The sequence below is a fragment of the Oncorhynchus clarkii genome, chromosome 2 (genome assembly GCF_045791955.1).
Source record: "Oncorhynchus clarkii lewisi isolate Uvic-CL-2024 chromosome 2, UVic_Ocla_1.0, whole genome shotgun sequence".
Lineage (NCBI taxonomy): Eukaryota > Metazoa > Chordata > Actinopteri > Salmoniformes > Salmonidae > Oncorhynchus > Oncorhynchus clarkii.
In genome coordinates, this window is record NC_092148.1 from 59,625,365 (window position 1) to 59,639,907 (window position 14,543).

General features: G+C 44.0%; 1 protein-coding gene across 1 annotated transcript in view; it reads right to left on the bottom strand.

Annotated features, from left to right (window-relative positions):
• Positions 1-344: 344 nt before the first annotated feature.
• LOC139370990 (C-Maf-inducing protein-like) overlaps positions 345-14,543 on the bottom strand; it is a 44,111-nt gene continuing 29,912 nt past the window's right edge. Inside the window, exons 4-21 of the mRNA XM_071110950.1 lie at positions 14,358-14,519; positions 14,124-14,165; positions 12,443-12,505; positions 11,948-12,028; positions 11,685-11,788; positions 11,417-11,521; positions 10,569-10,970; positions 10,032-10,097; positions 9,379-9,405; positions 9,223-9,271; positions 9,008-9,115; positions 8,797-8,913; positions 8,459-8,599; positions 8,042-8,089; positions 7,672-7,818; positions 7,424-7,529; positions 5,589-5,659; positions 345-5,498 (exon numbers count right to left, since the gene is read on the bottom strand). Coding sequence (XP_070967051.1) covers positions 5,445-5,498; positions 5,589-5,659; positions 7,424-7,529; positions 7,672-7,818; positions 8,042-8,089; positions 8,459-8,599; positions 8,797-8,913; positions 9,008-9,115; positions 9,223-9,271; positions 9,379-9,405; positions 10,032-10,097; positions 10,569-10,970; positions 11,417-11,521; positions 11,685-11,788; positions 11,948-12,028; positions 12,443-12,505; positions 14,124-14,165; positions 14,358-14,519 — 1,893 coding nt within the window. The 3' untranslated portion in view covers positions 345-5,444. The remainder of the gene's footprint in view (positions 5,499-5,588; positions 5,660-7,423; positions 7,530-7,671; positions 7,819-8,041; positions 8,090-8,458; positions 8,600-8,796; positions 8,914-9,007; positions 9,116-9,222; positions 9,272-9,378; positions 9,406-10,031; positions 10,098-10,568; positions 10,971-11,416; positions 11,522-11,684; positions 11,789-11,947; positions 12,029-12,442; positions 12,506-14,123; positions 14,166-14,357; positions 14,520-14,543) is intronic.

A 14,543-nucleotide genomic window follows, 5' to 3' on the forward strand; every position in this document is an offset into this window, starting at 1 on the left:
CAAAGCCAATGCCAAAAGAGAGATAATGTGTGACATACCTCTGTAGGAGAGGTGATTGCATATATATATATATATTTTTGAACCTTTGCAATTTCTGAGTTTTTTGAACAAAAGGGCTATTTGCAGGTGGAATTGTTGCATAGAGCACCTTTATTTTCCAACATTTTAATTATGTTGCTTTGATAATCCTTTGTTTATATATTTGTCTAGGGTTCCTCTGCATCATTTTGTCAAAACATGACCTCTGCTGACTAGCTTGACTTCATTTTATGAGGTTTAACTATGGGATGTTTGACATCCCAGTGAAATTTAGTGATCCTATAAATAACTATGCAGCACTCACATTTGAAACATATTCAGACAGTTTATTTTGATTGAAATTATTTCACATCATAGTTCTTATTTTCCTGTAGAAGGTCTTGTATTTGTATTACAACAGCCACAGAGCAGCAGCAGCAGTAACCCAGCTGTAGAAGCAGATAACACAGACAAGAGAAAATGAGGGCAGCGTTTGATCTGCAAAAATTACAGGAATCATGGGAAACCTAGTTTATGTCCATGACTGAGCCAGCTGGGGGGGGTGCCACAGCAGCAGGCACCCCGCTGTCAACCACATTAAGACTCAAGCCGCAGTCACAATTCTAATGAAAAATCTTTACAAATTCCCGAAAAATTAGAACAGGTAATATCACCTCTGGATAGAGAAGAATGAGAAGAGAGAGGGAATTAGGGAGAAGAGGAGACATAAACCCAAGCAAAGCACAGTGAGCTCCACAGGATAGCAATATAACAAATTAATATATTTTTTTAATAACAATCACAATTTCCTCTACAGTAATAAAACCCTCCACATTCCCACCTCTAGGTCTCCCTCTTTAACTATACATTTGAAATGTTAAAAACTAGAGGAGCATCAGGGCTACAAAAAAAAAAAAAAAAGTTCCCACTGCCCCCCCTCCACCCCACCCACTATTACCACATCAATAGAAATGGTCCAAGAGCAGATTCTGTCACTGGTTACAAAAAAATAATTCCACATATTGAATCTCTCCATTTATCACACAGTATCTCACCAGTGTACAAACAGTACAGTAACCAGTAAACTCACTGGCATACATACATACTATGTTCATATCATTATACACAGTATTTTGTGCACAAGCTAATGTATTCCAGCAATACAAAAGGTCTGTAATCACACAAAGGTGATTCAGTCGCTGGTCTACGACATGTACTGCTCATCATTGCGCTTCGATCAGAACATCGTGGTAACCCATGGACAAAGGGGGTAGGGCGACTGCAGAGCTAGTGATCTGACCCTTTTCATATTCAAAATCGTAAAAAAGAAAGTTAAAATAAAAAAAACATCAGCTGATATACCAGTCAAAAGTCTGGACACCTACTCATTCAATGGTTTTTCTATACAATTTTCTACATTGTACATTGTAGACATCCAAACTATGAAATAACAGATTTGGAATCATATAGTAAAAAAAAAAAAAAAAAGTTAAACTAAATCAAAATATGTTTTAGATTCTTCAAAGTAGCAACCCTTGATGACAGCTTTGCACACACTTGGCATTCTCTCAACCAGCTTCATTTTATTTGACCTTTATTTAACTAGGCAAGTCAGTTAAGAACAAATTCTTATTTACAATGTCGGCCTAGTAACTTCCTTGTTCAGGGGCAGAACGACAGATTTTTACCTTGTCAGCTCAGGGACTCGATCTAGCAACCTTTCGGTTACTGGCCCAATGTTCTAACTACTAGGCTACCTGCTGCCCCATGAGGTAGTCACCCGGAATGCATTTCAATTAACAGGTGTGCCTTATGAAAAGTACATTTGTGGAATTTCTTTCCTTAATGCATTTGAGTCAATCAGTTGTGTTGTGATATGGTAGAGGTGGTATACAGAAGATGGTATTTTACCAATAGGACGAAGTCCATATCATGGCAACAACGGCTCAAATAAGCTAAGACAAACATGGTCAGTCAATCCGGAAAATTTGAAGAACTTCAAAAGTTTAAAGTGCAGTCGCAATAAACATCAAGCACTATGATGAAACTGGCTCTCATGAGGACTGCCACGGGAAAGGAAGACCCAGAATTACCTCTGCTGCAGAGGATAAGTTCATTAGTTACCAGCCTCAGAAATTGCAGCCCAAATAAATGCTTCACAGAGTTCAAGTAACAGACACATCTGTTCAGAGGAGATTGCGCAAACCAGGCCTTCATGGTTGAATTGCTGCAAAGAAACCACTACTGAAGGACACTAATAATAAGAGACTTGCTTGGGCCATGAAACACGACAATGGATATTAGACTGGTGGAAATCTGTCCTTTGGTCTGACGAGTCCACATTTGAGAATTTTGATTCCAACCGCCGTGTCTTTGTGAGACGCAGAGTAGGTGAACGGATGATCTCCGCATGTGTGGTTGCCACCGTGAAGCATGGAGGTGGTGGTGTGATGGTGCTTTGCTGGTGACACGGTCAGTGATTTATTTAGAATTCAAGGCACACTTAACCAGTATGGCTACCACAGCATTCTGCAGCTATACGCCATCCCATCTGGTTCACCCTTAGTGGGACTATTATTTCTTTTTCAACAGGACAATGATCCAACACACCTCCAGGCTGTGTAAGGACTATTTGACAAAGGTGTGATGAGTGCTGCATCAGATGACCTCCACAATCACCCGACCTCAACCCAATTGAGATGGTTTGGGATGAGTTGGGACCGCAGCGTGAAGGATAAGCAGCCAACAAGTGCTCAGAATATGTGGGGACTACTTCAAGACGGTTAGAAAAGCATTCACCATGAAGCTGTTTAAGAGAATGCCAAGAGTGTCCAATGCTGTCATCAAGGCAAAGGGTGGCTACTTCGAAGAATCTCAAATATATTTTGATTTGTTAAACACATTTTTGGTTACTACATGATTCCATGTGTGTTATTTCATAGGTTTGATGTCTTCCCTATTATTCTAAAATGTAGAAAATAGTAAAAAGAAAGTAAGTGTCCACATTTTTGACTGGTACTGTACATACAAAACAGATGACAAACACTTGATTAAAGTGATCAAATCAAACAAACCGTTGAAACAAATACAAAATCAGCCATAACAATTACCATGAAAACATAATGGAAGTTAGATTACAGTGCACTTTGTGTGAAAATTAAAGTAATGACCACACGCACACATCCTGAAGATGAAGGCAACAGCCTCCCTAACAGGGAGACTAAGAGAAACACAGAGCGGAGGGGAACATAGAGAGGGACAGAAAATTATATACACTTGTATTTACATTATACAGGATGTGACAGCATGAGGTCCTAAGCCTGGTGGCCATATACAACAACATTTCGTGCACCGAACCGTCGTGGCACTCAAAATAAACATAGCATTGAAATCTTATTGGACGGTGTCCAACTGTGTCCTGAAAGTTCTGCCAAAACTGAACGGAAAGAATTCTTGAGCATTCTGGAGAAAACAAAAGTAGAGGGAACCAGAGTCGGGCATACAGAATAACGCTCCAATTGTGTACGAGACGCCCTGAAAGGGCACAGAGAAGGAACAGATTCATCAAAACCACCTAAAGCAGAAGAGACAGAGGGACAACTCTTCTGCAGTTTGTGTGGGCCAAGTTACCACATACCTGAATGCTGTAATATCACATTCCTTGGTAATAATATAGGAAATCTATTCAGAACTGGTGGTATTGCCCATGCAAACAGTGTTCTCATGATTCCAAATGAAGATGGAGGAATGAAACATTTTACCCCAGCTACATGTACTACATAATGGGTGAGCATACTCCAAAACAGTGCCCTCTCTCCATGCTTGATGGGCAAAGGGAAAGAGGGATACCTAGTCAGAGTAGAGAGAAATGTGGCTCTGTGAACAAATGATTAGCATGTTGGAGTCCACGTGATTCTATGCCACTGTATCAGATAGTACTGATGTATGATACAATATATTTGTGTTTGAAGTGCAGTATGGCAACAAAAAAAAAAGGATTGAAACAGAAATTAACTTGTTTGGCTTTCCACTCTGGTACTGACCGACTAACCACAAAGGTCTTATTCTAGAGACTCTGGGCAGGTTATGTGCTGCTTTTTTAAAACAGGGTCATCTATACACCATGCTGTTGCCTCTACAGAGTCTGTTCACTCCTGACATTTATCACAAAATACTCCTAAGGATGACCATGGCCTGTATATCTACAGCCAATATCAAAATGTATCCCATATTTATCTTTAGAAAAACTTGTACCATCATGCCAAAAAGTCAACATTGAGAGGTTGATGCAAGGTGCACATAGGGCTTCAGTTTAGGCCTCAGCATGGATAAGAATGTTAGGCAACATCTTGATTGATTGTGTGATGAAAGTCAACTGCGGTATGCCTGGAAAGTGTCTTAACATATGAGAAAATAATGGGAGGCAGAAAGAGGGATATGAAGTTGAGAAATCATAAATACAAGGCAGTCCCAGACCACCTACTACACAATCATTCTATTAAATATGGGAGTTATGTACATTGAAAACACAAATTAAAAGGAAACATTTCTTCCTTTTAATAGTGTTGCAACCACAGAGCAGAGCTCCTGAAATGTCTGCTTAAATGTCACACACAATATATGAATGCAGAGATGTCTGGAAAAATATGTTCATTCAAGTTGATAAAAATTGATTGAGTGTCATATGAGGAATTAGGCACAGTCTTGCAATTTTTATTTTGTTTGAGGTAGCACCTCATCCCCAATAAAGGACTGGAAAGGCCAGAATCTGAACCTGAAAGAACCCAAACAAAAAAAACAAGACCGAAATGACAATTGGACACATCTTTAGAGCTACATTTGGATTGAACTAGAAGCAATATCAAAAGTGTACTGGAATGTGACCTGGTTATCTAACCTTGATCAGACAAGGATAGAAGAGCTCCCAGTAAATGGAGGGAAGAGTGCATTTAAACATAAAGGTCCTCAGAGAGAGTGGGAGGGGAGAAATATCCACTTGTTTACTTGGTGTTCTGTGTACATTTGACACAACACTGAATAAATCTATGAGGAGTCTATTGAGGGCAAATAGGATGATGTGGACAGGAACTGAGTGAGAAACCACACATGAGAGAGAAAGAGAAGGTCCCTTGTGTCACAAGAAAGTGGGTCCTTGCTTTTTTGATGATGTCGCTAAAAAAGGAGCTCCTTGTATTTTGACGATGTCACTAGAAAGATAGTAATTCTCGCTTGACATGATGTTACTAGAGAGGTCCAGGCGTTCTGATGTCGTCTCCAGATAAAAACAAATAAAAAAAGGTCCTCGTCTACAGATGGGAGAGGATCCTCTTGTTGTTGATGTAAGAGAGACTATGTGTTCTGTTGATATCAGGTAATCCTCATGTTTGGATGGAGTTGGTGTTCTAGTGATGTCACACAGGATGTGTTCACCAGGCCTCGGTGTAGCGGACATCCACCTCCGTCAGATTGGGGAGTTTGGCCTGACAGGAAGAGAGAGGAGAAAAGATAAGATACCACAAACTATAATTCGGTGTTCTTATCAACAGAGAGGGTCTCACGGTTCATCTTACCTTTAAGTCCTCGTATGTGTCTGCTGTGAGCTTTGTGCTGTTCATGTTCAAACTGCACAGGCTCTTCATGGCTGGAAGAGACACGCATAAACATGTCACCTTAACCTACATGAACATATATAGATCTAGGAGGCTGTGTGGAAGGCCTGTTCTATACTGAATGTATGAGGTTGTAGGGCAGGTGTGAAGTATAGTGGGGCAAAAAAGTATTTAGTCAGGCACCAATTGTGCAAGTTCTCCCACTTAAAAGGATGAGGCCTGTAATGTTCATCATAGGTACACTTCAACTATGACAGACAAAATGAAAAGAAAAAAATCCAGAAAATCACATTGTAGGATTTTTTATGAATTTATTTGCAAATTATGGTGGAAAATAAGTATTTGTTCACCTACAAACAAGCAAGATTTCTGGCTCTCACAGACCTGTAACTTCTTCTTTAAGAGGCTCCTCTGTCCTCCACTCGTTACTTGTATTAATGGCACCTGTTTGAACTTGTTATCAGTATAAAAGACACCCGTCCACAACCTCAAACAGTCACACTCCAAACTCTACTATGGCCAAGACCAAAGAGCTGTCAAAGGACACCAGAAACAAAATTGTAGACCTGCACCAGGCTGGGAAGACTGAATCTGCAATAGGTAAGCAGCTTGGTTTGAAGAAATCAACTGTGGGAGCAATTATTAGGAAATGGAAGACATACAAGACCACTGATAATCTCCCTCGATTTGGGGCTCCACGCAAGATCTCACCCCGTGGGGTCAAAATGATCACAAGAACGGTGAGCAAAAATCTCAGAACCACACGGGGGGACCTAGTGAATGACCTGCAGAGAGCTGGGACCAAAGTAACAAAGCCTACCATCAGTAACACACTACGCCGCCAGGGACTCAAATCCTGCAGTGCCAGACGTGTCCCCCTGCTTAAGCCAGTACATGTCCAGACCCATCTGAAGTTTGCTAGAGAGGATTTGGATGATCCAGAAGAAGATTGGGAGAATGTCATATGGTCAGATGAAACCAAAATAGAACTTTTTGGTAAAAACTCAACTCGTCGTGTTTGGAGGACAAAAATGCTGAGTTGCATCCAAAGAACACCATACCTACTGTGAAGCATGGGGGTGGAAACATCATGCTTTGGGGCTGTTTTTCTACAAAGGGACCAGGACGACTGATAAAGGAAAGAATGAATGGGGCCATGTATCGTGAGATTTTTAGTGAAAACCTCCTTCCATCAGCAAGGGCATTGAAGATGAAATGTGGCTGGGTCTTTCAGCATGACAATGATCCCAAACACACCGACCGGGCAACGAAGGAGTGGCTTTGTAAGAACCATTTCAAGGTCCTGGAGTGGCCTAGCCAGTCTCCAGATCTCAACCCCATAGAAAATCTTTGGAGGGAGTTGAAAGTCCGTGTTGCCCAGCAACAGCCCCAAAACATCACTGCTCTAGAGGAGATCTGCATGGAGGAATGGGCCAAAATACCAGCAACAGTGTGTGAAAACCTTGTGAACACTTACAGAAAACGTTTGACCTCTGTCATTGCCAACAAAGAGTATATAACAAAGTATTGAGATAAACCTTTGTTATTGACCAAATACTTATTTTCCACCATAATTTGCAAATAAATTCATAAAAAAAATTCTACAATGTGATTTTCTGGATTTTTTTCCTCATTTTGTCTGTCATAGTTGAAGTGTACCTATGATGAAAATTATAGGCCTCTCATCTTTTTAAGTGGGAGAACTTGCACAATTGGTGGCTGACTAAATACTTTTTTGCCCCACTGTATACCATATGTGAGTAGCATATAGTCAAATGATTTAGATGAGTTCTTACAGCTGAGGGACAGCAGGCCGGCGTCGGTCACGGGTGTCTCACACAGATTCAACACCTGCAAACACGCCAAGTGTTCAGACAGCAACCGCAATCCTGTATCTCCAAACTGAAGGAAAGACAGAAACAGGAAGAGAGGATTTGACTTTCAAAGTCATACAGAGTATTACTCATAAAGTTCAAATAAAAACAAAAAATGTGATGTGTGTGTGTGTGTGTGTGTGTGTGTGTGTGTGTGTGTGTGTTCTGACCTGGGTGGACCAAAGGTTGAGCTGTTTGAGAGAGGGCAATTTGATGAGCTGTTCCGCACAGGCACTGGTGACGTTGGTGAAGGCAAGACTCAGGTTCTCCAGGTTCCCAAAGGAGCCAGAGCTCAGCAGCCTGGCAAGGTCTGCATCCTACTCAGAGATACACAGAGACATGGTCAGATACAGAGGCAGGGAGAGACATCATGTTTTTCAAATTGAATTGAGACATGGAGAGTCAGGTCATCTTTCTCGCAAAATGTAAAAATGTTAAATTTGAACATTTTGTATAAAAAAATATTATCACATGTTCAGGTGAAAGAAAAACAAATAATGTTTGAGGAAATGGCAGTAGTGTAATAAAAGCCAATCTCACTGTAGACTTGGAGGGCAGAGTGAGTCGGGTGGGGCCTCCTTTTCTTTGCTGAGGGAGAAAGGAAATGTAAAAAATGGCGACTGATTACAGCAGTTCCCTATTCAGACAGCAGGTGGTGTCTATGAGCAATGTGCCAATGATGAAATAGGAGGTCTCTTAAATGAGATAAAGGGTTCATATTTGCATGAAGTAACAATACAGAAACACTAGGTAACACGGGATAATGAATAGATAACTCTAGCAGAGTGGACAGTATAGAGTAGTAACAGTTTTAACTGAGCAGATACTACAGTTGTCCGCTGACAGCCCAGACCTTGTGTATTTTGAGAAGACATTACAGTAGAATTGGGAATGCAGTGTGAGGTTGAGCGTGTTGTGTTCGAGCCTTTGTTTTTGCACAGTGCGGTATTAACTCACCAGCTCTTTGAGCTCCCTCTGCCTGTCACACAGCTGCTCGTACATGTGAAGGCCCACCGGAGTGCTCTCCAGGGTGGAGATGATCTGCAGCTGGGTGTCCTTGTTCTCAATGATGTTGTACTCCAGCATCAGGCACAGGATCTAAAACAAACACACACGTCACCTCTGCTTCCTGTACACCTCTAAAAACACACAGTAATAAAAAAGTCAGCTCTGTACATAGGGCACACACACACACACACACACACACACACACACACACACACACACACACACACACACACACACACACACACACACACACACACACACACACACACACACACACACACACACACCTCAACCATGGTCTGGTTCCCACGCAGAGCCAGGAGCATGCAGGGCCCCAGCTTGTTTTCAGCCAGGGACAGGAGAAACTTCTTAGTTTTGTAACAGGAGCCCATAAGAATGTGAACCTGGAGGAGAGAGTCAAAGGTCAAGTCCAGCCAATCAGAACAGAAGGTAGGTATGAGGGTCAGGATTATTAGGGTAATACCACCAATCACTCACCATGCTGGCAAAGAGCTCCCCATCATCATCACAAGCCACACCCCCTGGACTGTAGAGCTGGAACCAACCGTCCTTTCCTGAGCGCACACTGAGCAGACAGGAGTGGACCTGCAACAACCACACAACAATGACTACCACACACACACACACAAATCCAACACTGAACTAAGGCGAAACAGTGATGTATGGTCAGAGATTCACACACACACACTAACCTCCTGTCTGGGGTCCTCTGCAAACCTCTGAATAACATGTTTCAGCTCTCTGTTCAAAACAGACAGACAAGTCAGGCACAAAGCCATGCTTTCCTTGTAGGATGGTAACTGAAATGTAACATTTGTTAACTAGAAGTCATGGCTGTAGATACTTACTTTGTAAATTTGGCATGTGCAAGGGCCCTAAAGAGGTGGTAAGAATACACATTAAAAACAAGATGAAATACAATAATTATGATTAAATGGAGAATAAAACATGTTTAAACATGCAGTAAGATGTTGAACAGATTGCAGTTGGATCGCATAGGAAACGCATCCCATTTTTTTTTGGTTTGAACATATCTGAGCAACAACACACAAATACATGTCAATCTATCGGAAGTTGGGGGTGTGTGTTTTCTGTCTGACTCAATCCCTCTAGGAGTTGTGTCGGAGTGTTGTTGCCCTTTCTAATGACGCCTGAACGCTTGGATTAGGCTCTGGTGCGCAGGTGAGCAGCAGGTGAGTCTGCCGGCTGTGACAACAACATCCCTCTGTAGGTGACTGGTAATGAGGGCCCGGACTGAGGAGCCAATTACAACAGCCACTCAGGGGGGCGCCTCATCCCCAGCAGGGCACCTCAGCAGCACAGCCACGTCAACACCACTCCCAGGCCACTCTCCACGGCGGAGACAGGCCCTCACCCAAAGTCCCAGCCCTGACCACAAAGCCTGGAGGAGGAAGGGTGGAGGGCCGGGGAGTGACCAGGAAAGGTGAGGGAGAACAAGAGGTGGAAGTGGATAGGTGTAGAGCCAGGGCAGTATACTTACTCTTTGGGGAATGGGATGGGCTGCAGCAGGCTAGCCAGGGCAGGTCTCCAGTCATCGTAGTCAGACCTGAATGGTTGCAGAGAGAAAGAGATAAGAGTAAGAACAGAAAGGTGGACACATAATGAGAGCAGGGGGCTGGGCACACAGGGAATCACGAGAGGTAACCCGAGTGTCGCCCTATGACACCAAACAAATCCATCAATTCAATGGGACGAGGAGAGGATCAGATTCCTGTCTGTTAAGTGTCACAGTTACAGTCATTCCTCGTTCCCACACACATAATAGAACCACTTGTGCCACTTCCCTCTTGCAAAACATCGTCACACCCATGTCATCCATCCATTCAGAGACACACTAGCAGACACTCCTTCCTTTTGAATGATTCTCCAGTAGGACATCAGAGGCAGCAGCTGTGTTGTGCTACTCAGCACAGCCCACACAGATAGTGCCAAACATGAACCCTTGTTAACATTTAAACACACACAGTAAGGCAGACAGTAAGGCAGAGGGGATACAGTAACAGTAGTGGTAACTCACAGCATTTTGAGGATGAGTGCGAAGCAGCCAAGCACGCGGTCGGCCTGGGCAGGCAGCTGGATTGACAGGGCGTTGAGGGCGGGGCTGACCAGCAGACAGTCGATCAGGTTGGGCTCACTGTCGCCTCCCCCTGGGCCCTTCCGCCTGGCGTTGGCAGTGTTGTTGTTGCGTTCCAACTCCACCAGGATCTCACTGGAGTTGACGATGGAAGGCGGAGGAGAGAGGGGCAGTTTGGGGGGAGGGGGGAGGGGAGCTGAGGGGGGAGGGGAGAGGGACAGCAGACCTGTGGGTGCGGGTGTCAGGGGCTCTGGGCGGAGCAGGCGGAGGGGCAGAGGGGGTTTACGCTCATTCTGTTGCTGGCAGCCATTCCTTATCTCCTTCAGACTGGGGGAGTTGTCCCGGCTGCACAGAGAGAGAGATTTTGTTGGGGAGATGGAGAGACCATTTTGTGTAATAGAAGAATGGAGAGTCATTGTATCACACATTACATAATCGTCTCAAGACTAACACTCAGAAGTCCATAGTTAGAATACATCGTCATTCTGCTGGGGTTGTAGCCAGGCCTCTGTTACAACGGCATTAGCCCCTGTATACTTAGAGGGAGCGTGTTCAGGGTCATGTATCCAAGCAATGATTCTCTGGGGTGACAATGCAACGGAAATCCAGCAAATTTTCTCCTACAGGGGCTGAGGACCCAGGGGTGATGATATAATGATAACTCATTACTCAAGTCAACACCTCGGTAAATGTTTAAAAGGGAAGGTGAGTAACCTAAGCTAACCAGGGATGTTCATTGGGCCAGAGAGTCGAGTCTGTGTGTTGGATCTACAGTACAGCAGATCACTCACCTGTTGATGAAGTCCTCGTAGCAGGAGTAGATGGCAGCCAAGCACACTGCCACCAGGTTGGGCAGGACACGTGGGTGAGGGCACTGCCCGGTTGGGCCATGCATGCTGAAACACAGCCACACACACAATTAGCACCCAATAGACTCCATGGAACAGGGAGAAAGCAGAGTAAATCATGGAGTACTATTGAAAATAACTAGGGCCTGAGCTTTTCCTGGTTGGTGGAGAAAAAAAAAATCACCATCCTAAAAACATGTCACTGACTCACCTGTGAATGAATTTCTTGACGACCTCCATCCCAGCGTTGAGCTCATTTAGAGCCAAGATGTACTCCTGAGTGAAGAGACGCAGTCTGGGGCACTTCCCAAAGTCCTGGCACAGACAGAAAGGAGGCAGAGAAATAAACACGGGGACAGAGAGAGGACAAGAGGCGGCACAGTGGGCTTTGACACTCCAATATATAACCACAGAAGAAAAGAAACAAACTGAGTGTGAACCTATACAGGGAACAAGACGGAACGCTTAGCTCACCATGTTGTGTTTGAGGATTCTCTGGACCACAGGGGTGAACACTTCAATCACAACCATGGACCGTGGACGCTCCCGACAGTGCTGCACAAAACAACCATTCACTCCATCATCTTAACAATAATGTGAATCTATTACCTAGGCCTGGATAAACTGTACATGGGCTGTTAATGACAGCCATGGTAGCAAAGTGGTTCCATCTTCCGCTCCAACAACAGCCCTAGTGTGAGGGACGTCACAGTGCTTGCTTAACAGTATAGCTTCCTTCTCTTACCGGACCTTGATCTGTCCTTTGTCCTCGCAAACACACGTGACCACCCTCTAGACAATGCCTTAACCAGCTACGCCACTGAAAAGCTAACTATTCGATGGCGCAGGTGGAGGCATTTCAAGCGGAGTAGTGAGGTTACCAATTCAACTCCATTACACAAGCACGAAGGGCCAAGGCAGTTATGGGGTTTGATTTTGACAACAGGTTGAAGTGGGGCCCATCTTTACCTTGCAGAAGAACTCACACAGGTCCGGTGGAGGGTGGTTATTTTCCAGGAGAGGAGCGATGGCCTAGGGACACACAGAGATACCAGAGACAGGACTGATTAATATAACCTCACAATTTCCCCAGCCATGTGATCTTCTATTTACAATGACAATGTGTATGAGGTCTGATAAACAGGCTCAGAGACAGTTTCTACTAGATCAAATCAAAGTTTATTGGTCACGTACACAGATTTGTAGACGTTATAGCAGGTGCAGCGAAACACTTGTGTTTCTAGCTCCAACAGCACAGTAATACCTAGCAATAAGAACGAAAAAAAAAAAAAAAGAATCCAGAATTGTTTTTATAATAAGTTATATAGTATGAGCCATGACTAGAATACAGTATACATAAATTGGGTGAAACAGTACTAGCCGGGCCTCCTGAGTGACGCAGTGGTCTAAGGCACTAAAGACCTGGGTTCAATCCCAGGCTGTGTCGCAGCCGGCCACGGCCAGTAGACCTATGAGGCGGCGCACAATTGGCCCTGAGTCATCTGTGTTAGGGGAGGGTTTGGCTGGCTGGGATGTCCTCCTCCCATCGCACTCTAGCGACTCCTTGTGGCTGGCCCGGGCGCATGCACGCTGACTTCGGTCGCCAAATGTACAGTGTTTCCTCCGACACATTTGGTGCGGATGGCTTCCGGGTTAAGCGAGCAGTGTGTCAAGAACCAGTGCGGCTTGGCGGGGTCGTGTTTCAGAGGATGCATGGCTATCTACCTTCGGCTCTCCTGAGTCTGGGAGTTGCAGCGATGGGACAAGACTGTAACTAACATTTGGATATCACAAAATTGGGGATGAAAAGGGACAAAAGTACAAAAAATAAACTAAAGTACTACAAGCTATCTGACTAGTGAACAAGATAACTGAACCAACCACCTGCTCTGATTCTCCGCACCTAATCGCACATGCATTCTCTCACGCACGCACCCGCACAGACATGCACACTACACACACACACACACACATTACAACTGCTGCTACCAGACTCATTATTATTGCTAAATACCACACAATTTAAACATTTTGCCCCCAATACCCCTTCCCCAAAACATGTGTAAATATTGGACTATAAATTGTGCCCATCTGTATTGTACTTATGCTAAAATGTGTATTCTATTCTACTGAGCCATTTACTTTATGTTCGTATTCTTATATTTTCTTATTGTTGTTGCATTATCGAGAAGGAAGCTGTAAGTAAGCATTTCATTGGACAGTGTATTCCAAGTGTAGCCCGGGCATACAGCTGATAAACCTTCCATGGGTGAATAAAGAGAGTGCTAGCCTAATCTCGGTTAAGCCAGAACTAAAATCTTGCATAATTTGGTCAGATGCTCAACCATTGATGTTTACATAATATGTCCACGAGAGCTTAAGCCTAGCCTGTAATTCCCAAGAGTTACTGCAGAATTCACCCTAAAAATACACCGGTGTACCTATAATTCTCTCATCATCTTAGCTCATAATTCACCCCAAGGCAGGTAAATGAGGTGAGCAACTTCTCCCATGTAAAAAAAAGTGTACATTAAACTGTACCTCAAGAGCTGCAACATCCCATATCTAGTGGCCAGGTCCCATGGGGTTAGGGACACAAACACATCCCGATGAATCCACCATTACACTATAACAGCAACTTTAAACTCACCACAATGATGTTCTCATGGTCCTGAGTGCTGAGGTTGGTGTTCTGAGGAGGAAGGGGACAACAGAAATAAGACTGGTATGATCAGCAACAGAGAGCTCAGACAAATAAATGTAATAGAGACACTCCCAAACAACTTTTATTCTGCCAAACAGCAGACATCTGTGGGTTTTGAGCTGACCTCCCAGTAGCAGGTGTGTGTGTGTGTGTGTGTGTGTGGTCTGCAGATGGGCCTACCTCAGCCAGCAGGGTGGAGATGATTTGCAGGGGGGCCTGGTGGATGGACTCATCCTGCAGGGGAGAGGTCAGGGCCATGTCCACCAGCAATCTGATCTCCTTCAGAACCACCTCCCAGCGACTTGGGTTGTTCAGAACCTTACGGTACTTATAGATCTTTTTCTGGTTGGAAATAAAGAGGCACAC